A 27560-nucleotide genomic window follows, 5' to 3' on the forward strand; every position below is an offset into this window, starting at 1 on the left:
TTGAACAAAGTCAACTTGATTAAACAAAACATGTGAGACACAGGGGAAAACAAAGAAGCAGCAAAATGGCAACATATCCAGATTTAAATACGATATATTTAATGTTATCTTCAAATATGCTACAACAAATCTTTCTTCAAACAAACAAAAAAAAATTACAACTTAAATACAACATTTAAAAATCACGACAAATTAAGGCTTTGCTGTGAATATTTTCAGAAGTGGATTATTGAACAGGCTACCTATCACTTTTTTTTTTTTAAAGTAACCAAAACCAAACCAAAAACCCCCACCTTCTTTTCTGGACTCAAGTGCAGATATTTTCATTTACCTCAAATCAGGCTGTGTTTGTCCTACTGAAGTCACCTGAGAATTTCGACGTTACAGTGAAGAGAGGTTTGATTTACTGATAGCGAGTCTGATGGCAGAAAGGATGCTTGGAAAAGTATTTTCTGTCTCCTCTGGCTGAGGGTGTGAGCCTCCTGCCTTCACATTGAGTACTCCAAAGAGTCACACTAGACATCCAGTTTCAAAGATACGTGGCACAATTCTCTGTGCTGACCAGTTGCAGGTATTCCAGGGTACCTGATCGGTAGCTGGCTACCCGTGAAAGCTTCCGTGTCCTGGAGCCTTCGTTTTCCCTTTTCTGAAGAATATTGCTTATCATCTCTGCTAAGTCATCTTGTAACCGCTGCTGGTTCTCCCTGAAAGCAACAGGAGGGGGGATAGGGGGGGTAAGAAAGTGGTGATTGACACATTTTTAGTGATCCCCAGTGTTTTTTAAACATTTCTATCCCACATTGATTTTATACTGCTGATAAAAAGTGTGGGCAGAACCAAACTGAGGTTCTATATTTGGGAATAGACTTCAAGTTTTCCAGGTGATTTTTCCTGATACTATAGATCAGAGTCTCTACACAGGAGGTCGCTACCTGTGACATTATCAATCTTAAAACAAAACAAAACCATCATTTGCACGAAAATGAAGATGAATTAGGTTCATGCCCAGTCAAAACAGATTCTAGCTCTCAGCAACATTGTGGCTGTAAAACTTCATGTGACCTTCAGTAAGAATTGAATTGCAGAAGAATTTCCAATTTGATAATTCTGATAGTCTCAACTGATCATATTAATTGGCAGCAGAAGTAAGTTGTATATTTATTTTCACTGGCCAACTAAAATGTGCAGTATAATCGCTTCAAGTTGTACTGAAACACTGTCAATTCAGTGCAGATGACAGCAAATTCCAACTTAGTAAAGAGCAACAGTACACAGAAGTTCAGAGGAGAAAGTGAGGAACTTCCACATTTAGTGAATCTGCAGGAAATGATGCAAAATGCACAGGAACTAAACACATCCAGTTAACCTGGCTTCAGTTTTGTGTAGTTCCTCAAGAACAACACTTGTGCTGTTACTACATTTTGTTCAATACTAATGCAAAATGATAGCTCAGTTGCAGGACATCAACTTCTTCAGCGTCCCTCCCCCCCACCCCCTGCCCCAGTAACTTAGCTCTTATGTGTTAGTACGCTTTTATTCGGGTTTTAAAGACCTCACACCTGTGCAATACTACAATAACTTTGCCTTTTCTAGCAGAACACTGCTCAAAATCCTTCAGGTTTCATTCATAAAATCCTAGAATTGTTCTGGTTGGAAAAGACCTCTAAGAGCAAGTCCAACCTTCAGCCTAACATCGCCACGATTAAACCATGTCCCATGTGCCATCTCCTACGTAGTCACCCACAAGAGCTCACAGGCATGACACACATTCAGTTGTGGTTACCCTCTCACTATACTGTCACACACAGGTGTCATTAGGATTAAAGTTTTGAGAATATTAATGTTTTTCATTTTTCTGCCCACCTCTTACACTTAACCCCATCAGCGTAAGCACTTACATGCACAAATAACCTTCAGCACAAGTATAGTCCTGTGTCATGAATAGTTGTACATTTATATGCACATACACTGTTAAGCCTCTAACTACTGAAGGCAAGTTAAGTTGTATTAAAAAAACCACAAGTGCCAGGGAGGAACAGTGAAAGCTGAAGTGCAAAGACTGTGAATTTCTATTCCTATTTCACATATAAAACCATCTTACACAGAAGGAGGTGTTGGAAGATTGTATTTCTTGTCCTCAGTACCGGTCAACCAGTAGGTAACCTCTGTTCCTCTGCCCTAAATATGTATGACAGAGAAGAAAAAGAAATTAGAATGCTATTTTCTGTAGTTAATTTACTTAATAATACTACATAGCATATTGCTGTGTTTGCATGTTTTCAGTAACTGATGCTCACAGGAAAGGATTAAAAATCAGATGTGAGAAGAAAGAATGATGGGGGAGATACAGCTGCACACCCACTCCCTTTCTCCATGCCCTGAAACACATTATGGGAGAGGTGAGCTGTACTGCCTGCCATCAGCTCCCAAACAGAGACATCTGCCAAGTGTAATAGACTGGAATAAATGGATTGGTAGATAGATACTGGAGCAAGAGCAAATTAACAATAGATTCAGCCTCCCTTCTATCAGATTAATTCACAATTCTCTGTTACAAAAAGTATGTCTCATTTATTCTCAGCATCTTTATGTTGCTGTAATTTTTGACTTAGAGAGATGTTCACTGCCTGCATTGTCTTTACAGAGGTATGTTCAACCAATAAGGACTGTGATACCAACTGATCTCTAACACTTGTTCCCCCAGATGTCAATTAAGTTGCAGGGTACTCAGCTCAGTATAAAATATCCCTCTTCTCTGTGTTCATGCATGCTCATGGTAAAGGTTACCTTCAAGTATGTTTCTCCTCTCACTTCATACTGGAATTGGCAGTCTGTTCTTTTGAGAATGTTAACAGTGGAACCATTTACATGAATCCTTAAAGCTAAAAAATAAAGAGAAAATGAAAGCTTGGCTTGGAAATGTATCACAGAACCATGTGAGGTATGTATGAAAAATGATGCTAGTAGTAGAAGGTCCTCCAGTTATTAACATAAATTCTGAGAGTCAAATCAAATGAGAATCAGCTGTATGAAAAATCTGACTCCACTGTGTTAAGGGAGGAATAGCTTGATCTGAAATACAGGTGACTGTGATTTCTGATGCATTTAGACACCAGAAGGGAAAAGAATAATTGGGAGTGATCCATATAGAGAATAGCAACATGAAGACACTGAGCAGAAGAAGACAAACTGGCTCTTGGCACAGTTCCCTAATGATGACGATGAAAAACATAATTGCTTCAACTCAAAATATACAGTCAGCGTATAAATACACAGCGATGCCGTAATCCAATTCTAGGTCAAACTAAAATCTAACATTCATAGAGTAAAATTAAATTCCAGACACATTAAGTATCATATCTTCCAGAGGAACTCTGCCAACGATCTACCCTACATACTCCCTGTCACCAGCACTGAAGCACAGACAAGAAACAATTCTTTGTTGCCCAGCAGGACAGTAAAATAATCATTCATCAAAACTAGTAAGTCTTCTCCATCTTTAAAACTTCTGCAAGCTGATACTAATTTGTTCCCAGCTGAAAGCAGACGCTTTGATCACAGACTAACCAGTGGCCTGTGGGACTGTTGCGCTGAACAACTAAAATGAAATCCTTACGCAAGCCTGTGGACTCCATCCGCGAAGCTGTGTTCACCGTGTCTCCAAACAAACAGTAACGAGGCATTTTTATCCCAACCACACCAGCTGCACATGGACCTAGAAATGGGATGCAGGGAATGAAAAAAGGTCGATTAAAAGATTGTTTGGAAGGTGTCTCACTGTTTCAGAGCTGTTGCAAAGCTATTGCAGAGTCCAGTGTGTGCTGGAGCTCTGTGTTCTTCACCGATGGCAATACTCTGTACCTCACTTCCCAAAGTATCTATTGGTCTCCTGTTCCAAACCAAGCTTCCCTCTGTTAGTCTTGCATGATCAAGTAAGAGCATATAGAAGAAGTAGCTGCACACTGTTAGTTGTAGTTAAATATGATTTCTGTGCAGGAAAAGAATTGTCAGTTTTGGAAGCAAGAGAAAAAGGGAATAAGCTTCATTATAGAGGGATGCATAGTGGTGCCTCAAGCAGTTTCCCAGTGCTAGAGTCATTTTCACTGATATGTTCCTTCTGGTGTTCAGCAGGTTGTTGAAACAAGTGGAAATAAGATGCCCCAAAGTACTTAGGATAGTTGAGCTATCTGCAATTTGCCTTTGATAAAAAGTATTCTTATGGGTAAATTAAGATATTTATTTCCACACTGGCTTGACAGAACTTTTGCTGCCAAAGCATAAAATATAGGCCCACATTTTTTGGCTAGACAAGCATGACTGGCTATGGCTGATCTCAGCTTTGGCAGGGGAGTAGTAATCTGCATAGGGTTATTTGATATAACTGGCTTAATGATACCAGGAAAAATGGCAGTTCCTATTCCTAGCTACTGAGTTAAGCAATGAATTAATGGGTATGGGATATTTCACCATGTGGGGGGCAAACCAGTGGCTTATTTGCTTCTCTTGCTCTTCCTCCAGGTACATTGTTTTCAACCTGATTCTTCATGAAGAGAGCAGTGAAGTGTGATGTACTACCAGATCTTCTATGGATGTCATTGAAGCTTAAAAACAAGGCAAGAGCATTGTCATTGTGATCTGACACTACTGTGTACCAGAATGAATTCCAATGCGAATCCAAACAGGCAGACCAGGCAGATGTCTCAGTTCAAAAGACCCCATGAAGCTGAGGATGTCCAGAGCCATCATGGAGATGTCTACTGCATGCCGGTTGCCATTCCTCTTTGGCAAACCGCTCACCACCATGTAGGCATCACCAATGGTCTCTACCTGTGGAAACAAAGTTAGAACTCACAACCCACAGAGACAGAATATGACATGTTTAGCTAAAAGCAGAAAGGCTTTATCTGATCCTCTTGTTCATGATTAAACATCTCTTCCCTGGACAGCAAGATTGATTAGTTTAAGGCAGCTGATACCTTTTTGGCATATGAGTGATTATAACTGTACTCAGCATTCCAGTTAATGAATCTGTGACCAGCTGGTACAGACAACTTGGTACAAGCAGGCACAGTGAAAGCATATTGAACTGAGGTAATCTTGACCTGTTTTCCTCCCTTTGTCTAGAAGGCAGACTCCCAAATTCACCACATCGTCAAATTTGATTTGTGTGTCCCTTGGTTGTTAACTGAGCAAAAGTGCAGAGCTAATCACCTTGTAAACATCATGGTGGTCAAGAATGTGGTCAAAGTTCTTGTAGATATCATTCAGCATATCTACCACCTCCATAGGGGTGCTGTATTTGCAGAGTGTGGTGAAGCCAACAATGTCACTGAAGTAGATAGTGACTTCTTCAAATAGTTCTGGCTCTACTAGGCCAGTCTCCTTCAAAGACTTTACTACTGGTCTGTGGAAACAGAGAAGGCAGGAAAGCAGATTAATAGTGTTTAATAGTAAATGTATTTTTTCATGCAACCCAACCACATCATCACTTTCTGTGCAGGAAACATCACATAGTTTGCTGAAAACTGCCACTCTAGTTGCATTTTAGATGCCCATAATGCCTTTCAGCCAGGGACCTCAAAGCATTTACTAATGGCGATTACTGTGCTACACCCTTACAAAATCAAAATGTATTAATAAGTGTAAGGAAACAGGCATGCAGAACTGAGCTTCCTGAGTAATGTCAGAAAAAGGGATATTGGGTCAAATTTAAAACTGACATTCTGAAGCTTCTGACAGGTGGAACTACATTCTACCCACACAATAAGTAAGAACAGACATATTTTTCTGTCCCCCCAGCACAGAAGTAATTCCATCCTAATAATTACATCACTGCATCCTGATCCCAGGTGGGATATCATAGTCTGATAGTTTTATGGAACAAAAGTTCAATACCATGACAGTCAATATCTATTCAGAGGAACCTTCATTTTCTTGCATTTCTAAATTCAGGAAAATATCTGTTCCTAGTGGAGATATTAGAAGAGAATAACTGAAAGCGACCACCAAAATTACTGGGTTTGTGTGATGCCCTGTTCCATCTACAATGAGATGATAATAGAGAGCAGGAATAACACACAGTGGAAGCAAACAGATTCCTTTTCACACAGTCTGCACAGATAGATCATTTCAAGTTTCCCCCCAGACTGGATTGAACAGATTATTTTTTATGAGTCATAAAATCAATACCCTTGACTACTTAAATACCCTTAAAACTAGTAATGACATGCCAGGATACATTTACTATTACAAAGGCACACAGTACCAAAATTACTGGCATTAACTATATTATCAATAATCACAGAATCACAGAACATTAGAGGTTGGAAGGGACCTCCAGAGATCATCAAGTCCAATACTTGCCCTATACCATACTCTGAAGTATCCATCCAGTCTATTCTGGCCCAGTGTGGCCCAGCTCACCTCAGCCCCTCTGTTGCATTGCTAAACCCCAGCTTGAAGTTGGACTGCACTTCTACTCTCCAGCAGACTCTCCTTCTACTTAGCACAGTGCTGCACCAGAGCAGAGCTTTGTGATGCAGGATTACTGTAGATCAATGTCCTCCCAGGGAGACAGGGAAAAAGAGGTTTGTACTAGAAGGGGGGATCGTGTGCACAACAGGAAGTCAAGTACCATCCTGGCATGACACTTCACCACAGGGAGGAAACATTGGGGACAATTTCATCTACTATCCTCTCTAGCAGAATCAGATTAGAGAGAAAGGAAGTAGAAGATTAACAATAATCCCAAAGCCAGTGGAAATTGTCCTGGGCACTTACCTTGGAAGTAACATGAAGTTAAGCCTGTCTGCTCTGTCTCGCTCTGCTTTGTATAGCTCTGTCCTTTCCTCCACCAGGTGCTCGAGGTTCCGGGAATACATCTGTAAACGCCGGATCAGGGTGTCCATGTAGCTTTCATTGTTCTGGCCATGGTAGTTACTGCAGATAACAGAAATACACAGGAGCCAATAAGAAAGGTTAAGGGAGACAGGTGCAAAAAGGGGCAAAAGAGGAACACCAAGAAACTCCACTATTTGTTTTCCCTGTAATTAGAATGGAGTGCCTCAAGTGTATCATTCTTTTTCTTGATTGGAGGGCTTATGGATATGAATTGAAAGTCTGTGATCCACACTGCTCATTTGGAGCTGGTAATTCATAAAGAACCCTTAAATCACCTAGCCCTGCTAATATTGTCAACTCTGGGATACGTTGGGCAATCCATGAACATTCATCTGTAAAAAGTAACTGACAAGCTCAAATTCTAAGATGAAGCTAAAAATAGTAGGTAAAAAATTGCATATAACATTTAGCTGGGGGCTTCAGCCAGAAAGATTAAGACAATTTGGAGTTGCCTGTGTAAAAGACAGAACAACTCAATGTAACAATTGGCAGCCCCTGGGCTATTTGTGCTCACAAGCTCCTACGGACTCCAGCCCACTAACTCCTGGAAGCAGAAGTGCAACACAAGCTACTTATAACCCCTGTTTGTGTGGCTAGCCTGCACTTACCAAAATAGTCTGAAAGCAGATGTGGCCAGGCTGATTGGAAGAGTCAAATTAGTATTGTACCCAACTGGACTTTAAAACAACTTTTAAAGAATCTTTATGTCTTACACCCTCCATAAGGAAAACAGAGTTGCATGTGGCAAGAGGCAACCACTTTGCTCGTGTAGGATGGAGGCTTAGGAGCTGAACTAGGACATCTTTCTATTACGCTGCAGTAAGATTGCTCAGCTGATACATTCTGTTATGCATGGTTCAGTTGTCCTTCTGCCTATGGAAAGCGTAAAACATTGCAAGTCCTGTTGAGGATTGTTGGCAAGCAGAGCTTTAACAACTGGGGAAAAATTTGCCAGGAGAAGTAATTGAAAGCTCACTGTTTGAAATCAAAAATAATTAATTCAGATCAAGCTCTGTCAGAACAATGGACCATCAGCCAGGTGAAAGGCCTGTATGACCCCACAGGGTTTATCCAGTTATGGCACCTGTTATCCCACAGCTTTATACCAACAAACCCTGTAATTAATCCTTCTGGCAACTTACAACCCCGCTTGCAGTCAGCTTGATTTGGGACCATCCAAACTCATTGATGGCACAAACCAGCTCATCCAAACTTTCTAATCATCCTCCAAGCATTTATGTACATTCACTTCCCTGAAACTTAGACAACATGAGTCACTATCCAACTTTTCACTAGAGACAGGGGCTGAATTAGTTGAATGGCTTAAATCTCTAATTATCCAGCTTGCTACTTTAATAACATGGCAGTATGAGGTACGGCGATCGTCTTACCTTCACTCAGCTTATACATGCATAGGTGCCCATGTAGACACCCTTCACTCAGCTAACACATGCATAGGTGCTCATGTAGACACTCTTCACTCAGCTAACACATGCATAGGTGCTCATGTAGACACCCTCCATTCAGCTAATACATGCATAGGTGCTCATGTAGACACCCTTCACTCAGCTAACACATGCATAGGTGCTCATGTAGACACCCTTCACCCAGCTAATACATGCATAGGTGCTCATGTAGACACCCTCCATTCAGCTAACACATGCATAGGTGCTCATGTAGACACCCTTCATTCAGCTAATACATGCATAGCTGCTCATGTAGACACGTGTACATATGCACATGCTCACCTACTTTTCTGACAAAGAGTAAAACAGGATCTAAATGAAGACACTCAGTTCTTCCACTGGCTGAATCATAATCACATCAGCTTACACAATTAAAAATATGATCTTTCTAAAACTTAGGAGGAGTTTGGAGCATCTGAAAAAAAAACACCCCAAAACCAGAGCCCTTGCTGCTCACCTGAATATTTTAGCCAGAGTACTTTCAATTTTCTTAAAGTCAGGCCTTTTCTCTGGATCTTCCTCCCAGCAGCTCTTCACTAGTGTATACAACTTCAAAGAAAAATTTAAGGAAAGTCCACCTGAGTAATGGCTGCAGAAGGATAATGGTGCTAAACAGCACTAGTTCATTAGGGAATTTCCGGTTACTCTTGACTGACAACATATTAAAATGTGTGAGTAACTGTTTTGAATCTATGGTGAGGACACTCATGCCAAACATCATAAACTTAACTCTGTGGTGACTAGTGACATGGTGTTGGATTTGCAGTGCATAAATGAAAGGCAAATGAAATGGATCCAGTCTTGCAGCTGGTGCCAAATACAGTTATTGACTTGGAGATAAATGCTGTGGTAAATATATTGCAAATAACCTGGGTTGGGGATTTTTCTGACCTTGATGATTCAGCCAAAAATAATGCAGTTCGCTGCTGAATATGTGAGTGTCTTCAATACAGACATTTTGCCCTGAGAAGGAAGCTTTAGTGACTGTATAATCACTGGAGAGGTATATGTGACCTGTGATTCATTCCTTTTTAAAGGTATCTAAAACAGGTCAGAAGAGTGGCACCATATAAGCATCCATTTCTTTCCAGTGAAATAATTTTCCTGATTATATTTCATTTCACTGCCACAACTATAGAACTCCATTTTTTCCCATGAGGTTAGGGCATTTGGCATGAGATGTCCATAGCTTTCATCCTCCCATGATCATGATCATGAGCTCTAGTTTGGCCAGGACTTCCACCCTTCACCCAGAAAATGGCTTCGTTAATTATTAGCTTACTTCCACCTGTTTTTCTCCCACTGTTTCCAAGGTCAGGTCTGGTCGAAAAGGCTTCAGTCCTTTGCCACTCTCCACTCTGTAAAGTTTCTCTTAACACAGAAAAAAGATGCAAAATTTTGAACAAACAAACAAAAAAATCAACACAAGAAGGACATTCCTTGCGGGCAGAGTCCTACGATGTTACGAGTTACTGTACAGACAGAAGCCTTGAAGATGGCTCCCTGTAGGAATCCTGTCTACCAATCCTGGATGCAAATCACCTTGTGATTACATCATGGATCAAGAGGTGCCCCAACAAAGGATAACCGGACTGCAGCTGGACTACCACAATAGCCCAAGGACCCCGCCATCACGCATTCAAGACAAGATCATTCCTAGCTATCAGATACCCCCAGGAAGGGAGGGTGATGAGTCAATGGACTCTCCACCTGTCTCCTGATGTGTGAGAAGTGGGTAAACAGGGAGATGGAGAGGTAGGAGGCGGAGGCCCCCCCCCCCTCCATCCAGACCACTGTTCAAACTCACATGAATACACAAAAAGACTTCCTGGGGAACGATACCTGGATACTTATGATCTCCTGGAAAGATTTGATGGGGGACAATACCTGGATGCTTACCTAAGGATGATTTCCCAGAACAATGTCCTGGGGACCAACACCTGGACACTTGCCTAAGGGCTAAAAAACTGTATAAAAAGACCTGAGCAACACTGTCAAGTTAGAAGAAAGAAGACGGCACCACACGCTGGAAACATCACGGGGCAACACAACGGATCTTGGACTCTGAAAACCTCCCCTCTACCTCTGACCGTTGGTAATATAATCCCTTCCCTAACTCCTTTCCTCTTCTCTATCTCTCCCTCTCTCTATTTTCTTCACCCTCTCCCTTTCTTATTTCCATTTTCTCTATATAATAAATAGTCTAGCTGTTGATATTTTGGCCTCGTTTGTGCCGATTAATTTCACAGCACGGGAATATTCAAAAGAACTAGTCTCCTTCCCTCTCCGGACCGAGACATTTAATTGGCGTAGTCGGCAGGATTCCCGTGCAGTGAAAGTATCACAGCAAAACTCCTGTATTTCTGAGAACCCCGAGATGTGTGTGTGTGTCTGAGACGTACTCTGAGTACGAAGTGAGTGCGGAGTCCAGATTCGCGTTTTCACTCTCCCGCGAGGGAAGTGGCCGGAGAAGGACGAAGCGAAATTTTCAGAGAGACTGTGTGGGAGTTCTCAAAAGCTTTCTATGTGTGTGCTTTCTCAAGGAAGATTATCTGGGGTACAAATTTTGAATTTATAGTGTGACCTCCTTGAGAATCCTCTGTACCCTGCTTTAAATGTGTGTGCTTTCCCGGGGAAGATTAACTGGGGTACAATCGTTGATTTTATAGTGTGGCCTCCCCGAGGATTCTCAGTACCCTGTTTTGGTAAACCCAGTTTTTTGTGATATTTGTAAAGTGTGTGTTCTCTCAGGGAAACAGAGATTCTTCCTTAAGAATCACAGGTTTCTTGTCCCGGTGTAACAGAAAATTTGAGGTACAAAAGCCGAGAAGCTTTTGCAAGTGTGGGTTCTCTCAGGGAAATTGTGTTACCTCCTTGAGAAGCCCAGGTTGGTTGGTTGTTTTTTCTTGTGTGTGACCTCTCCTGAAAAATCTATTGTGCATTTTTCCTGGAGAAGATTAGTTTGGAGTAAGCTTTTAAAGGTGTACGTTTTCCAGGGAAGATTTTGTTGGTACAAACAGTGTTTTTGATCTGACTCCCTGTGAAACTTAGTGCCCTGTTAAGAAATGCTTTGTGAAACAAAAGAGATGGCCCGGAGTGAGAGGCTTTTTAACCTTTTAGAAGCTCACGGTGCCCGCCCATCTATACAAGGTCTTGATTGGGCTTATGAAAACTGGAATAATTTCCAGAGTGTGGCTGATCGTATTTTGGCTCTGCAAAAGGAAGCGAGGGCAAAAACCGGAAAAGGGAAAGCTTTTATTTGTGCAGTATTAGGTGCTTGTTTAGCAGCTGCAGTGAGAGAGAGAGAGGAGTGGCACGACCAAGAGAATAAAACTATTTCCTCTTTGCAGGACTTGGTAGGCTCACTACGAAGCCATATTGCCACTTTAAGAAATGTAATAGCAGACCTTAAAATTCAGTTAGAAGCAAAGCAGGAGGGGAATTCCCCGGATCCTGTCTCCTTATATCCTCGGGCAGAATTGACAGCAGCTAAGGAAGCTGCTGTGCATATGAGACCTCTCATTAAAACCGAAATTTTATATGAGGATGGGGAAACTACCCCCACTATCACAACCAAAGAGATGCCTTTCTCTTCAACTGAACTGGCCAAAATTCGTAAAGAATTTACACGCTCCGCTGGAGAGTCTGAGGTGGAATATGTGTGGAGAGTTTCAAAAACTGGAGGTGATCAGATTATGTTAACAGAAGCTGAAGCCATGGGTTATTGGGGTGATAATGTTTTTCTAACCACGAAAAACAGGAGTGGACCCTGGAGCCTTACTCAGCGAGCTGCGTATTGGGCAGGGGGGTTTGATCCAAAGGAGAGAGGAGAACCTGTAGTTTTGCGAGGAGGGATGAATCAGATAATGGAGAATGTGCAAAGGGCTGCATGCCTGCAAATGATCTATGAAAGAGAACTAAAGCATCATTTTGAATCCCCCCTTTCTCTCCTGGTGGATGCAAACAGAATGACTCCTCTGGTCAGGGGTCTCCCTGACTCGCTTAAAATAAGAGGTATCCAGCTCCAAAAGGAAATAGCTGATACCCCATTTTCTTCCAGGATGCAGGCTGCTCTAAGAGACAACTTGACATCCGGGGGCAGTCAGTCTGACTTGAAACCATGGACATGGGAGGAAGTCGGACGGGAGTTATTAGACTATGCCAGGCAATATAGTATTCCTGAAGAAATTAAAAAACCTGACACTAGGGGCTTGAGGCATGTAAAAACGAACCACCCACCCTCAAACTCTCAGGGGTTTAACCGTGCCCCCAGCCGGCTTGGAACAGGGGGCAGGGAACATATGAACACCCGGCAATATTGGTGGGGTTTAGGCCTAAAGAAAAATATCCCCAAAGAATTAATAGATGGGCTAAACACAAAGCAATTAGAAATGATTGTGAAGAACTGGCCTGAGCCCAACCAGAAAATTGAGCCCACCGCTCCCCCCTTAATAGACTTATCTGATGAGAATAAAGGCGTGCCTTCTTTTCAGCCTCAGGGAAACTGAAGTCTTCACTCCTCAATGGTGAGCGGAGGGGTGAGGGGTGGATGTATATTCGTCAGCTCACCGAAAATGGCCAGGGCGATTTACTAATCACTGGCATTGTAGGACCAAAACAAATTCCTATTACATTTTTAGTAGATACTGGGGCTCAGATTTCAGCTATTAAAACAAGGGATGCTACTGATTGTGGAGTGGTGCTCTCCAAACAGAAATTGCTGGTAACCGATGCTCTGGGTAACACCCATGCACAGGCATTAGCAACCATCCGGTTACGCTTGCCGGGAGAGGATAAGGACACAAAGGTGTTAATGGTCGTAGGGGAGTTTCCAATTAACCTCCTAGGGCTTGATGTTTTAAAAGGGAAGACCTGGACAGATAACAAAGGGCGAAAATGGTCTTTTGGGTCTCCCATAATGAGCATTCGGCTGCTGAAAGCAGTACCTCTACTGCCCCACTCAAAGCTTACAAATGTCAAACCTTATCCTATACCTCTGGGTGCTAAAGAAGGAATAGTGCCTGTACTGGAGGACTTAAAGAAACAGGGTATCGTGGTTCCCACCCACTCTGCTTTCAACTCCCCAGTTTGGCCTGTACGAAAGCCTAATGGGACATGGAGGCTAACCATTGATTACCGCAGGCTTAACGCAAATACTGAACCATTAACAGCTGCAGTGCCAAATATTGCTGAGCTCATAGCTACAATCCAGGAGAAAGCACACTCAATTATGGGTACAGTAGACGTGAAAGATATGTTTTTTATGGTCCCGCTGCAACCTGAGGACCAAGACCGCTTTGCCTTTACATGGGGTGGTCAACAATTCACATTCACACGTCTCCCACAGGGATTTAAGCACTCACCCACTTTTGCCCACCATGCCCTGGCACAGGAACTGGAAAAGATCCAACTGGAACCAGGGGTCAGTATCTACCAATATATTGATGACATTCTGGTAGCAGGAGAAAATATTGAAGGGGTACGAATAACCCAAGATAATATAATTTCACATCTAGAAAATTTGGGGCTGAGAATACCACCTGAAAAAATTCAGACGCCCTCAAGTGAAGTGAAGTTTTTGGGAATCTGGTGGAAGGGGGGAATGACCTGTATTCCACCAGACACCCTTTCCTCCCTGGACCAGATCAAAATGCCAGAGTCCAAAAAGGATTTGCAACATGCACTAGGATTACTTGTGTTTTGGAGGAAACATATTCCTGATTTTTCAATTATTGCAAGACCCCTATATGATTTGTTACGCAAAGGGGCTCAGTGGCAGTGGGAAGAGGCCCACGAAGAAGCATTACAGCTGCTAGTATTTGAAGCCACTGCCCACCAAGCCCTCGGTCCTATTCACCCTACTGACCCTGTGCACATTGAATGGGGATTTGCTAAGTCCGGTTTATCAGTACACCTATGGCAAAAGGGTCCAGAAGCCCCTGTCAGGCCAATTTCATTTTACAGTCGTAGCTTTAAGGATGCAGAAAAAAGGTATACGGTGTGGGAAAAGGGTTTGTTTGTGGTTAGTTTAGCCCTTCGGGAAGCTGAGAAGACCATTAAACAACAACAAATAGTGCTGAGAGGCCCATTCAAAGTAATTAAGACAATTCTGGCAGGAACTCCACCACCTGAGGGGGTGGCTCAAAGGGCCTCTGTGAGGAAATGGTATGCCCAGATAGAGCACTACTGTGATATCTTTTCAGTATCTGAAGGAACCACCAAAATGTTGACCTTCCAGGAAGAAATGGGTCCAGACTGGGAGGCTAACAAACCCTCCTCTGTAATACAAGTAGCCCCTACATTCTCTGGACAGATACTGAATGCATGGTTCACAGATGCCTCCTCTAAGCGGGAAGGGAAGACCTGGAAGTACAGATCTGTGGCACTCAGTGTGGACACTGATGAACAGATAATTACTGAAGGGGAAGGTAGTGCCCAAGTGGGGGAATTAATTGCAGTTTGGAGTGTTTTTCAACATGAGGCTGAATCTACTTCTCCTGTCCACATCTATACTGATTCCTATGCTGTATTTAAGGGCTGTACTGAATGGATACTCTTCTGGGAGGAGAATGAATGGGAAGTTAATAGAATACCTGTATGGCAGAAGGAGAAATGGCAAGATATTCTGGCCATTGCTAAAAAAGGAAAATTTGCAGTGGGATGGGTGGCTTCCCACCAAGAGGATGGTTCCTCTGCTAGCCAATGGAATGGAAGAGCAGATGAACTAGCCCGATTGGCTCCCCTGCAAAACACCCAAATAACAGAAAATTGGGAACGATTGCTAGAATGGCTGCATGTGAAAAGAAAACATTCTGGAATAAAAGATCTGTATTGTGAGGCCCAAGCAAGGGGTTGGCCAGTTAGCAGAGAAGAGTGCAAGACTTGTGTCTCTGCTTGTGACCAATGCCGCACCCGTTTGGAAAGACACCCTCTGGAAAATGCCCCCCTGCACCTAAGAGAGGGGAAAGGGCTGTGGGAAGCTTGGCAAGTGGACTATATTGGCCCTTTTCGAAAATCAGAAGGGAAGCAATATGTATTGGTTGGGGTAGAAATAGTGTCAGGATTGGTCTCAGCTGAGGCATTTGCCAGAGCAACAGGAGAAAACACAGTAAAGGCACTGAAGGGATGGTTTGGTACATTCCCTAAACCACAGTCCATCCAATCAGATAATGGTTCCCACTTCACCGCCAAAACAGTTCAAGAGTGGGCAACCCAGGAGGGAATTACTTGGGTATATCATACCCCCTATTACCCACAGGCAAATGGAATCGTGGAACGAACCAATGGCCTGCTAAAACGTTTCCTTAAACCCCATATGCCAGGATGGGCTGAGCGGCTAAGGGAAGCATTGACCAGTGTTAATAGCCGTTGGGGGGTAAACGGATGCCCAAAAATTACAGCCTTTTGCCCCAAAGCCCCAGAAATCATGCCAACCATACCTGACCATGAGTATCCCAAATCTCCCTCATACTCTCCAGGCCAACCAGTTTTGACTGAACTCCCCACTGTGGGAACAGTACCTCTGGTACTCGAAACTCCAATTAATAAATATACCTGGAGGGCAAAAGATGCTCACGGAAAAGAATTCAAGATTAATACAAGGTGGATTATTCCATCTTTCTAATAATAAGTGCCTACCGGTTCCCTAAAATGGACCGAGTCCGTTTTCTTTTTCCCTTCCAGATGAAGGATCCGAGGTCTGCCTCAAAGAACACGTGGAGCTGTTGATCATCTGCATTGATCGTCTGCATGACCTTCTGGGAAACCGCCTTGTTATAATTGTCTATGTGATATTCCCTATAATATGAACAAGATGCTTGTCTCTCTCTTTTGGTGTACCCTCGGAGCATTAACTTTTGATATTTCTGCATCTGCTTCCTCAGATCCAAATGAGGGATTTCTTGTGACCAATCTATTTATGCAGTTAGCAGAAGAAGTGTCCTCTGTATACAACCTTACGAACTGTTGGGTGTGTGGAGGGCCGCAGGGATTCGAAGCCTGGCCGTGGGTTTCAACTTCACTAGCTCCCAAATGGCTTGTGAGCTCCCTTAGTGAAGTGGACAAAAACACCTTTTGGGCTGAAGACGATACAGCCCCATGGCCAATCCAGTATCCAGGCCAAGGAATCTATTGTCTAAACCGCACACAACCTGGTGGTGTTTTTGTAGGTATAAGTACATGTCAATGGACATTTACATACCGCAATCTGAGATCACAAAACCAAAAGAAAAGGCCCAGTTTTAAACGAGAAATACACACATCTGGGTGGATATGGGTTAACAAAACTGGGGGAGTTAAGGACTTTGAGGGGTTTTGGTCAAGTGAAAATGTGTCTCGTGTATATGATTTCAGAGAAAGATATGGTCCACTCCTCTACCAATCGTGTGAGTGGAAAAATGATTCGGGTGCTTGGTATTGTACAATGGTGGGTCATGCCCACCCCGAGGGGAGATGGAACCGTGTCCTTTTCCCCAATCCATTGGGCATGATAAATTCTACATATTTCCAAATGCCTACAACCCCCACAGGCCTGTTTGAGAATGGAACTACTGCACTGAAAGGCCATTATTGGATATGCGGGCACCGGGCCTATAAAAAATTGCCACCAAATTGGACCGGGATATGCTATATTGGACTAATCCACCCATTATTTTCCCTACTCCCAGGTGGAGAAGGGAATGCCCTGGGGATCAAAGTATATGATAACCTGGGAAAAAGGAAGAGGTCCATCTCCACTCACTTGACCGGGGGTAGTAGTCAACAATGGGGAAAGGGTGAATGGACTCCCCAACGGATTATTGAATATTACGGTCCTGCCACCTGGAACCCCCATGAATGGATTAGTGGTGCTCGAGAACCAATCTATAACTTAAACCGTATCATAAGGCTGCAAGCCATCTTAGAAGTAATCAGCAATGAGACAGCTCGTGCCCTAGATTTATTAGCAGATCAAGCTACACAGATGCGAACAGCCATTCTGCAACATAGGATGGTTCTTGATTATTTGTTAGCAGAAGAAGGAGGGGTTTGTGGGAAATTAAATGATTCCAACTGTTGTTTACAAATTGATGACAATGGAAAAGTAGTAAAAAAAATATCATCTGGACTTAGGAAGCTAACACATGTCCCTGTCCAATCCTGGGAGGGATGGGATATGAGCTGGCTCTCCTGGCTCCCAGGAGGACCGTGGATGAAACAATTTTTGTATTATTTGTTATGTGTTCTGGCCTTGTTACTCCTTTTACCCTGTATTATTCCCTGTTTTATACATTTGATTCAACATGTAGTGTCTAATATGCAATTTGTAACTAATGATGATGTAAAACAGATTCGTGCCATTAGGCGACCAAAATCTATTGTGAAAATTGTGTAAACCCATTTTCCTATTTTCCCTGCAAATCTTTCTCTTTCTTTCTTTCCCGTCCCTCTCTTATCCTTTATTGAGGTCATGGGGTGGTGTAGGAATCCTGTCTACCAATCCTGGATGCAAATCACCTTGTGATTACATCATGGATCAAGAGGTGCCCCAACAAAGGATAACCGGACTGCAGCTGGACTACCACAATAGCCCAAGGACCCCGCCATCACGCATTCAAGACAAGATCATTCCTAGCTATCAGATACCCCCAGGAAGGGAGGGTGATGAGTCAATGGACTCTCCACCTGTCTCCTGATGTGTGAGAAGTGGGTAAACAGGGAGATGGAGAGGTAGGAGGCGGAGGCCCCCCCCCCCTCCATCCAGACCACTGTTCAAACTCACATGAATACACAAAAAGACTTCCTGGGGAACGATACCTGGATACTTATGATCTCCTGGAAAGATTTGATGGGGGACAATACCTGGATGCTTACCTAAGGATGATTTCCCAGAACAATGTCCTGGGGACCAACACCTGGACACTTGCCTAAGGGCTAAAAAACTGTATAAAAAGACCTGAGCAACACTGTCAAGTTAGAAGAAAGAAGACGGCACCACACGCTGGAAACATCACGGGGCAACACAACGGATCTTGGACTCTGAAAACCTCCCCTCCACCTCTGACCGTTGGTAATATAATCCCTTCCCTAACTCCTTTCCTCTTCTCTATCTCTCCCTCTCTCTATTTTCTTCACCCTCTCCCTTTCTTATTTCCATTTTCTCTATATAATAAATAGTCTAGCTGTTGATATTTTGGCCTCGTTTGTGCCGATTAATTTCACAGCACGGGAATATTCAAAAGAACTAGTCTCCTTCCCTCTCCGGACCGAGACACTCCCTCATTTGGAGAATTCCAGCTTTGGAGCTTTCCTAAATTTATGGCACAAGATCAAAACAGGATGGCTTGAAGGCCCTTGAAAGCAAAATTAATAGGAATGTACATGACTATTTATTACAGAATCACAGAATGTTAGGGATTGGAAGGCACCTCAAAAGATCATTGGGTCCAACCCCCCTGCCAGGGCAGGATCACCTACAGTGGGTCACACAGGAACATGTCCAGGCAAGTTTTGAATGCCTCCAGAGAAGAAGACTCCACAACCTCTCTGGGCAGCACATTCCAGTATTTTTTCACCCTCACAGTGATAAAGTTTTTCCTTATGTTCATGTGGAACCTCCTCTGCTCCAGCTTGCACCCATTGCCTCGTCCTATCATTGGACATCACTGAGCAGAGCCTGGCTCTGTCCTCCTGATAATACCCCTTTTTATAAAAATTAATGAGGTCACCCCTCAGTCTCCTCTTCTCCAAGCTAAAGAGCCCCAGCTCCCTCAGCCTTTCCTCAGAAGGGAGATGTTCCACTCCCTTCATCATCTATATGGCTCCACACTGGACCCTTTCAAGCAGTTCCTTGAGGTCCTTCTTGGGCTGAGGAGCACACAACTTGACACAATATTCCAGATGTGGCCTCACCAGGGCAGAGTAGAGGGGGAGGGTCACAGTAGACCTGTTACGGCATCTTCCCAAATGAATGTTGGGCATTATTAGTCTCAGCATGAAGTATAGCTATATTAAGAAACTATGTAAAAAGCCCACTGCAACTTGATAAAAATATATGGAAACCTACAGTTCTCATCAGAGCAGTTCAAATCATCCTGCAGGTGCTTAACTTCCTTAAACTCAGTCTCTTCATATATATATGGATTACAATTACAAACACTGCAGTTGTTAGCTCATCTGTTCTCTTACTCCTGAGATCTGGTCTGTGAAAGTTACTTGGATTCCAAACAGATGAGAATGCAGGATGCATTTGCATGACTTGATTTAAGCACAGTAAATGAAAGCTAAAACAAAAATGTCTCTTTTTGTCCTCCTTCAGACCTCAAGAGTTCCAGAGGGAAAAAGTTAAAAAAGAGAAGCCATTTTTCACCTCAAGGGGAGAGAAAGAGAAAGAGAAACTGAAAGGGATATGTGAACAGGCATGAAACCCATTTATTAACAAAGTCTGATTACATTTGGGAGACAGTTTTACTGAAGGAAGCATATAATGAGATGAGGAGTGTTTGTAATCATGTTGGTATGTGCAAGTCTAGAGTAGCTTGCAATGCCTAAGCATGCCCAGTGTGCATGATCACCCTAAAAAAGATGCAGTAGCTTCCAGATTTGTGGTACAAAAATTACAGACTAGAGAAAGAGTAGAAGACTTGAGTGTCCTACATACTGTGGAGTGGAGAGGCTGCTAAGAAGTCTTCTATGGGCTAAGAGACAGAAGAATCTGTGCAAGTTTCACATATGCAAGAGGAATGCATTTGATTTCCACACTGCACAAACCTGAGAGGGGAAGTAACAGCAGCTATTAACAACACTGCAATTAGCCAGTGGCAAAAAGTAGTGGAAGGAGGAGGCAGCTTGAACTGAGCTTTGGTACATGACAAAATTTCACAGTCTTGAGCAGTGAACACAGGGTTTCTACAGAAGAATGGAGCAACCAGCTGGCCTAACAGCTGTCTCACAGAGAAGTCAGAGGAGGACTATGACCTAGATACTTCTATATCTGAGAAATTCAGTTCTATATTCCTGCTGTCTTTGTGAAGTCTTGGAAGAACCAGTTGAAAAGCTGACCTGAAATATCAGTATTATGTCTTCTAACTTGTAGAGATTCGCTTTTGATAGCCTAGCCAATGAAAGGCTTTCTGCTGGAGACTTAAAACCCAAAAGAATCTAACATGCAATGGGGACACTTCTTTGCCCATTGCCATTGACTCTAACTTGGTATTCTTTTCCCTCTTTTTATCATAGATATTTGTACATCAATGGTCATTCCCAGTTCGAACTGCTGTCTTCCAGAGTTAGATGATGTCACGAACAAAATTCAAAGGTGCTTGAATAAGTATGGTCTGCTGGCTTCCTGCCTCATCTGGCTAATGAATGAATCCAGACATTTAAATGAGGAGCCACTTCAGCAATATATAATAACACTCATTGCTTTCTGCTACATGAAATTTGATGACCTGCTGAAACTAGGCTGAACACATATATTCAAACTGCATAATCAAGAGTAACACCAGAAGCCATTAGATCAGCAATACATATTTTAGACATCTACTAATGCTTTTTAAGGAAAAAATCTTGGGGGGGCAAAGCAATCTCCTCACTGAATAGAAAACTTAACATTTCAAGCAAAGCTTACAAAGAAGATTTTGGTTTTTAAAGTTATACTGAATCCAGACTTACCAAAAAGGCTTCAGGCCCAGTAAGTTTATAGCTGTATTACTAAACATGCTGATATGTGTGACTATCTCCATCAACAGCACCTAGAGGTGCTAAAAATCCTCTCAGTTGGATGGATTAACCTAATGCTATTTGAAGGTGGCAGTCTTTCTAAAATGACAACATGCAGTGTTAAGAAACAGGTTGAAGTTAAAAAGAAGGAAGCAAGGTCAAACACAGAGCATTGAGGATGCCATCACATCCCAGAAGAGCCCAAAACCACTGTGATGAGGCTAACTTCATAAACATTAGCATAACACAGAAAGGCTATAACTGCTTAGCAAACATTTAAAAGAATGTGGTTTGTTATAAATTTTCTTGGCAAGCCAAAGTGAGCAAGGAAGAGCATTGCTCTTTCCATTCTCCATGTATTTTGCAGTATTTGTAAAATCCATGAATTTGTGAGGATTGTGCCTGCCTCTTCCCAAGAAATAGGAACATGAAGACTTCGTTGCTCTACCTTATCTTAAATGGAGTCCTGAAGAGTCGACTTGAGGGGGTACAGGAATTTCTAATCTCTTCTAGGTCTGGGTTTGTATTAAAGAGTTGGTGATGTGAAATACTATGTTTCCCCAAATAGGAACATAAATTTACAATTCCTTGGGATGACAAATGTGCCCCAGAAGTTATTCTCAAGTGTAACTCAGGAAAAGAGCTATTAGGTTGTTTAGCTGCTGCTGTAGGTGCTTTTACAAATGTGAGGCAGATCTATTAGAATGACTCAGAGGTAAAGGCAATGTCTAAACCTGTTGTTGGTAACTGTCACTTAGGCAAATCCCAAACCCACACATGCTTTTATGTCAGTTCTCATAAATAATAATGCCTGGAGTCTGGGAACTGAGATTGACTGGGCTGTTAGCCACTCAGAAGGAATGTCACAAAATGCACAAAATGGGGTTTAATGGGGGCACTTGGAGGAGGTGCTTACTCTGACAGAAGTTAAATGACTAAAGTTAATTCTGACAGGCTTTTGAATTGGCAGTTTGTACACGACAACTTTCTTGTGTCATGCTGCTGAGCTTTTGTTGCTCTGTGCTGACACTGCTGATTTATGATGCCTAATATGAGTGAATTATTCTATGTTGTGCATAGCTCATAAAAGAAAAACCTTTGTGGCCCTTAAATGCTACAGTTGGTCTGGACAGCATTGTATAATGTTAACTTACGTAATGCTGTGACCAAGGTGAGGAGGGAGGGGAAAAGGGTAAGAAAACTCAGTGCAAACTCTATTTACAGAAAGAATAAGGACACATGCCCCACAGTGAGGTCCATCAAACAGGCTCTCTATTCATGACAAAATGAAAGAAGCAGCAATTGAAGCAGCTATCAGACAGTGCCCTTCACAAAACGTGGAGAATGGGCCAGTTACAGCTACACCACCTTGAAGGCTGCAACGGAGGAGAAATTTGTGGCTATACCTTTGTTGTCCCAGCAGTGTCCTGTGTAGAAGGTCTCCCTGCGCAGGATGATTTCCTGGGCAATGATCCCGTAGCTGTACACATCACCCTTCTGAGATACATCAGCATGACGGAGATGCTCAGGAGCTGTCCACAGGTCTGAAAATCCAGATGGCAGTGAGGGATGAGGCAAAAGGGGATGGGAGAGAAGAAAATGAAAAAGGGAGACCTTTCTTAGAGCATCCTTTAGCTATGATGATATTCCATTTTACTCTCTCTATATCAAACCCACAGCCCACAGGTACTGTTTATTTCCTGGTTTAGCATTTTTCTGGAGTAGCTTACATCAATACAGCTTAGATAAACCTCTAATGTGGTGGTTTTCAGTTGTCTGGGCTTTGCTGACCTTACAATTTTCCACTGTAGATGCAGACCCTCACACCTCCAGAAAAGTTATGGTTATTGGCGGGGAACTTGCTTTCCTTAGCTATCTCTCTTGGGCATCCTAGTATTGAACTATGCATCTGTATAAGACCAAGGAAATGTCGGTGCTAATAAAGAGAAAAAGAAAGGGGGAAAAAGCCCAACCAACCAACCAACCAATCAACCAAAACAAAACACTAAACCTGAGCCATAACTTTATGAGTTAGATGCATGGAGTATGTCACACAAGATGTCAGATGAGAAGACTAATCTTTCCTAGTGACCTTGATTTCATAAATCTCAATAATTCTCAAGTGCTTTTGAGCCTGACATAATGTTACCTGATCATAACTACTTTTCCTTCTACAGCAATGATTACTCTGTATTTCTAGTGCAGCAAGCACCTCAAAACCAGAATGCTGCCATGGTATGACAGTTTGTTATGACATGCTGGTGATGTATCATAACAGTAACCTGACCCTGAAGATAGTGTTACAGTATCAGGCTGCAACATCTAGCCACAATGAGTCTATAGTTCTCTTGTGAAATAGTAAGTTTTCTTCAAGGAAAGAAATCTAATAACCAGAATTTTGGGACTGCTTATAAGCACTGAAAGAAGAGAAATACATTAAGATGTAATGATAATGAACACTGAAATATGAACTTTGTCAAAGGAAGAAGGAATGGAGCACTTTGATTCAGCGCACTTTTTGTACTCCTTTTTTTAAGTTCTCTTGCTACTCTTGAGCATCTTTTTGTCTGCACATATTTCTTTTTTTTCCCTCAGCCCAGTTGCAGCCACAGTTTTCCCTCAGATTCATGTACTGCAGTTAATGGCACAGTGCTGCGCTTATTACACCCCAAGCTCTACTGTACAGATTCAGAGGACATCATTTCAGATGGACTCATCTTTTCACTCAAGATCTAGTAAGAAGGCAAAGATGAGTAGAAAGGAATGCTCTGTTTTACAGAACTACCCTGTGAATATGAGATGAATAGAAACTATAAAGAAAAGCTGTTAAAAATATCCCAATCTGATTGAACACAGATTTCTAGATTCCTAACTAAGGAACAAAAAGCATTAAGGTTATCATTGCATACCATTACAGATTTTTTTAGGGATGATCAGAGTCACAAGTGTTAGTGTTTAAACTAAATCACAGAGCACTGTATGACACATAGATCTGATCACTGGCAAGATCATGTAGTACTTAACTCTTTCTTCACATGAGTTTAGCATTACTCTTGAACAGAGCTGTTTGAATGGAGACCTTGGATGCTGAAAAAGCTTCTTGCATCTCAGCCAAAGTATTAGTTGAAAAATCATCTTTCATTTCCTTCTCACCTATACTGCCTAATTTCTTTCTCTGCCTGCTTATAATTCTCTTATTTAAGTCTTATTTAAGTCTTATTTAAGTGAAGAGTGTTTTCAGATATCATTTGCATGACGGCTGCTACATGAAACAAAATCATATTGGATGTTTTGTATTGTGTGTAATTTGTTATTAGGCCCTGCTGGATTATGAATATAAGAAAATTCCACTGGGTTGGAAACCATGAAGGAGAGTCCAAGTGGGGACTGGTTTTACCTTTCCGTGGAGGCAGAATCGAATTGCAGCCAAAATCAGTGATCTTCACTACCATGCGATTGTCTACTACACAGTTTGTGGATTTGAGTCGACCATGGACTTCAGTTTTGCTTGAGTGCAGGTAGGACATCCCCTGTGGTTGATAATAAGAGAGAGAGAAAGCAAGACTATGTGTGAGTCCCTTAGCTGTTACCAGACTCAACAAAAATGTGAAGTATTAGTGTAATATCCATCCAAGTAATTAAATGGCTCTCGTCAGCAACTGACATGCACTTACCACAATTCCTTGTCATGGAGGGAAAACAAATGCTCTCTTACAGAGGAGACTTTCCAAGATGACAGAAACAGTCAATGTCAAGAAATGAGGAGATGGACCATTAAAATGGTCATGTCATGGAAGACCATCCTTCCTCTTCACTAACAAAAAGTTTGGCCTAGCAGCTTGGGTTTTGATAAGGTGATTAGAACACAGTTAAGCAACTAGTAAAATTTATTGCCTCCCATAGAAGTTTTGATTTCACTGCCAATTAATTGGTGGGGGGTGGGGGGTGTAAGTATATTTAGTACAGAATTATAGCAATGTCACACAAAAGTGTGCTTCCAGCTATGTGTTCATCAAATGGACACCATAGGTAGTGAGAGGCATTGCTCTCTATATCTGTATCCTCTTTGAAGATTACCACAGCCCAGCAACTTTGCTCAGAAGCATTGCAGCAGATGCCTCTCTACAAAGCAGAGGGCGAAAGATGAGTCAATGCAGTGTGTTAAGTGATGCACTAAGGCTTAAATAAGGCTTAGAACATCTCTTCTAGCCTGACTGATGATGATTTTCTCTGTACTAGTCAGTATAGATCACGTATCCGTGAGCTAAAGTTGGAAGAGGGCACCATGAGGACTGCCAGATAGTCTCATCTCTATTTCCTGACATTCAGACTCTTGACTCACAACACACACAGGTATGTAATTTGCTGTTTTTTACTCATCACCTCCAAATTTATCTCATTTAGCCTAAAATGCTCAAATACGGTGCAGTACATGAGAAGGGGCCAGCACTGAGGCATAGCAGGAAAAGAACATTAGTAAAGTGGGTGTACACCAAAGAAGGGAGTAGGTATGCTAATTAGCACCCTCTTGCTATTATTTATTCTGTTTCATATATTTCTTTGGAGCTACTTCAGGTCACATCTGCTTAGAGCCTACTGCTGGTTGGTTTTCATCCTATAGTTCTCTTTCCTGTACCTCAGTATGTGAAGCACAGCTTATATTCTGGAAGCACAATCTGTGTTCTGGAAGCCAGAACAGGTATGACATGTTTGTTTAGTTTATTGTCTGAACACTAAGTCTTCCCCTTTAGACTCTTATATGGAAAGCTCATCTTCCTGTATGATAACTGGCAAATGGACTTTAATCAGGGTTACATAGCTCATGTGGTCATGAATATCCTGTATGACATGCTGGATTTTCTCCCCAAATGCTGGATACCTGTAAGTGGGGACAGATCAGCAAGTGCTACAAGAGATCACTGGGACGAGCTGAGTTTTGAACACAGCAGATGCCTGAGACACAAGCAGCCTGCAAGAGATGCAATCCCTGGAGAATGTTGTTGGACTGGTTATCCTAGACCTATCCATACCATGCCAAAATTTTACAAAGACTGTGCCTGCTATATCCAAGGAACACATTTCTTGATTAGACAGTTTTATTATGCAGTCCTGATGACACTATCCAGGATGTTTTGCCTGCTTTAGGCCCTGTTTCCTCCAGCTGTGCTTTCTTCCAGATCCTGTCTTCATCATCCAGGAAATATACCCATTGCTACAGCAGAATTCCCAGTAAGTTTTAGCATCAAACAGCAGGCAAATGTAACGCTGATTTCCTTATACCAGTGCTTTCTTTTTAACAGTTTCTGGAGACAGAAGTCCTATAGATGTGCCTGATAAAAACTTCCTCTTTCCTTCCAGCTATCCTATTCACCAATCTGAAAACACAGTACCTGCTAAGAACCCATAAGATGGTTGTCTAAATGTATAACAACTTGCAGTGCAATCATCCTAAATTCTGGAGGTATTCTTGTAACCTCTGTTCTGAAGCTTGGAAGTTTTAGTTCTGAGTGAGAAGCCTTTTCCTGACACAATGCATTAATATTACAATCCCTTGCACAATATCCTGCAGCAGCCCCTCATTTAATAGTGTTGCAACGACAGTCTATGCACTAACAACTGCAAGGCTTGATTGCTGCAATTCCTTCTTGGCAGGCCTTTCATCAGAGCTCTTTGGTCACACGTAGCCAAATCCATGTAGCTACAGGTGGTGCCATCAAACCCAGAGACAGCAAAGATAGCAACAAAACAAAAAAAACCCCACCACCAACCAACCAAACAAACAAAACCAACCAACCAGCCAAACAAAACCAGTAAATGGAGCATATTTAGAGCTTCCTCTTTGCCTGCCCCACTGCCTCTAGTGGCCTAGGGGCTGTTCCAAGAGTAGTCACTACTTGGCTAACTGTACCAGGCAGTAGAAATGATCCAATCTCTGTTCAGAAACACTAATACAGCAGCTTCTGTGCCAGATGAAGAGTAAGCAAAGTGCAAGGACTGTTTGGACAACAGTAAAAGCAGGGTGTAGTAATGTGGTGGTGTGGAGAGGGAAAAACTTAACCCCAACCAGCAACTAAGCATCACACAGCTGCTCACTCATTCTTCTTTCCCCTGTGGTAGGATGAGGGGGAGAATCAGGAAAAACAGGTAAAACTCAGAGGTTGAGATAAAAATAGTGATGAAAAAGGAGATAACAAAAAGGGAGAGAAATAAAGCCCAAGAAAAACAAGGGATGCACAATGCAATTGCTCACCACCTACTGGTTGATGCCGAAGCAGCAATCCCACCCTCCCAGGCAACTCCTCGTTTATGTACTGGGTATGATGTCCTATGGTATGAACAGCACCCAGTGAAAACTGGGGCTGTGCCTGCCCTCTGCCCAGCTCTGTGCCCTCAGAGACCCTCTGGCCTCATGCTGCCCTGGTTTGTCACAGTAGGCCAAAGGAACCGCAGGAGCTGGTCACAGGGATTTTAACAACACCAAGAGATGTGGCTGAG

General features: G+C 42.4%; 1 protein-coding gene across 1 annotated transcript in view; it reads right to left on the reverse strand.

The window, feature by feature from the left end:
• Positions 1 to 529: 529 nt before the first annotated feature.
• GUCY2C (guanylate cyclase 2C) overlaps positions 530 to 27560 on the reverse strand; it is a 49659-nt gene continuing 22628 nt past the window's right edge. Inside the window, exons 17-27 of the mRNA XM_009902436.2 lie at positions 24463 to 24595; positions 22472 to 22609; positions 9649 to 9737; positions 8824 to 8915; positions 6781 to 6939; positions 5212 to 5404; positions 4653 to 4827; positions 3617 to 3715; positions 2788 to 2882; positions 2102 to 2178; positions 530 to 704 (exon numbers count right to left, since the gene is read on the reverse strand). Of these exons, the coding sequence (XP_009900738.1) occupies positions 530 to 704; positions 2102 to 2178; positions 2788 to 2882; positions 3617 to 3715; positions 4653 to 4827; positions 5212 to 5404; positions 6781 to 6939; positions 8824 to 8915; positions 9649 to 9737; positions 22472 to 22609; positions 24463 to 24595 (1425 nt within the window). The remainder of the gene's footprint in view (positions 705 to 2101; positions 2179 to 2787; positions 2883 to 3616; positions 3716 to 4652; positions 4828 to 5211; positions 5405 to 6780; positions 6940 to 8823; positions 8916 to 9648; positions 9738 to 22471; positions 22610 to 24462; positions 24596 to 27560) is intronic.

Source organism: Dryobates pubescens, chromosome 15 (genome assembly GCF_014839835.1).
Source record: "Dryobates pubescens isolate bDryPub1 chromosome 15, bDryPub1.pri, whole genome shotgun sequence".
NCBI classification, from domain to species: domain Eukaryota; kingdom Metazoa; phylum Chordata; class Aves; order Piciformes; family Picidae; genus Dryobates; species Dryobates pubescens.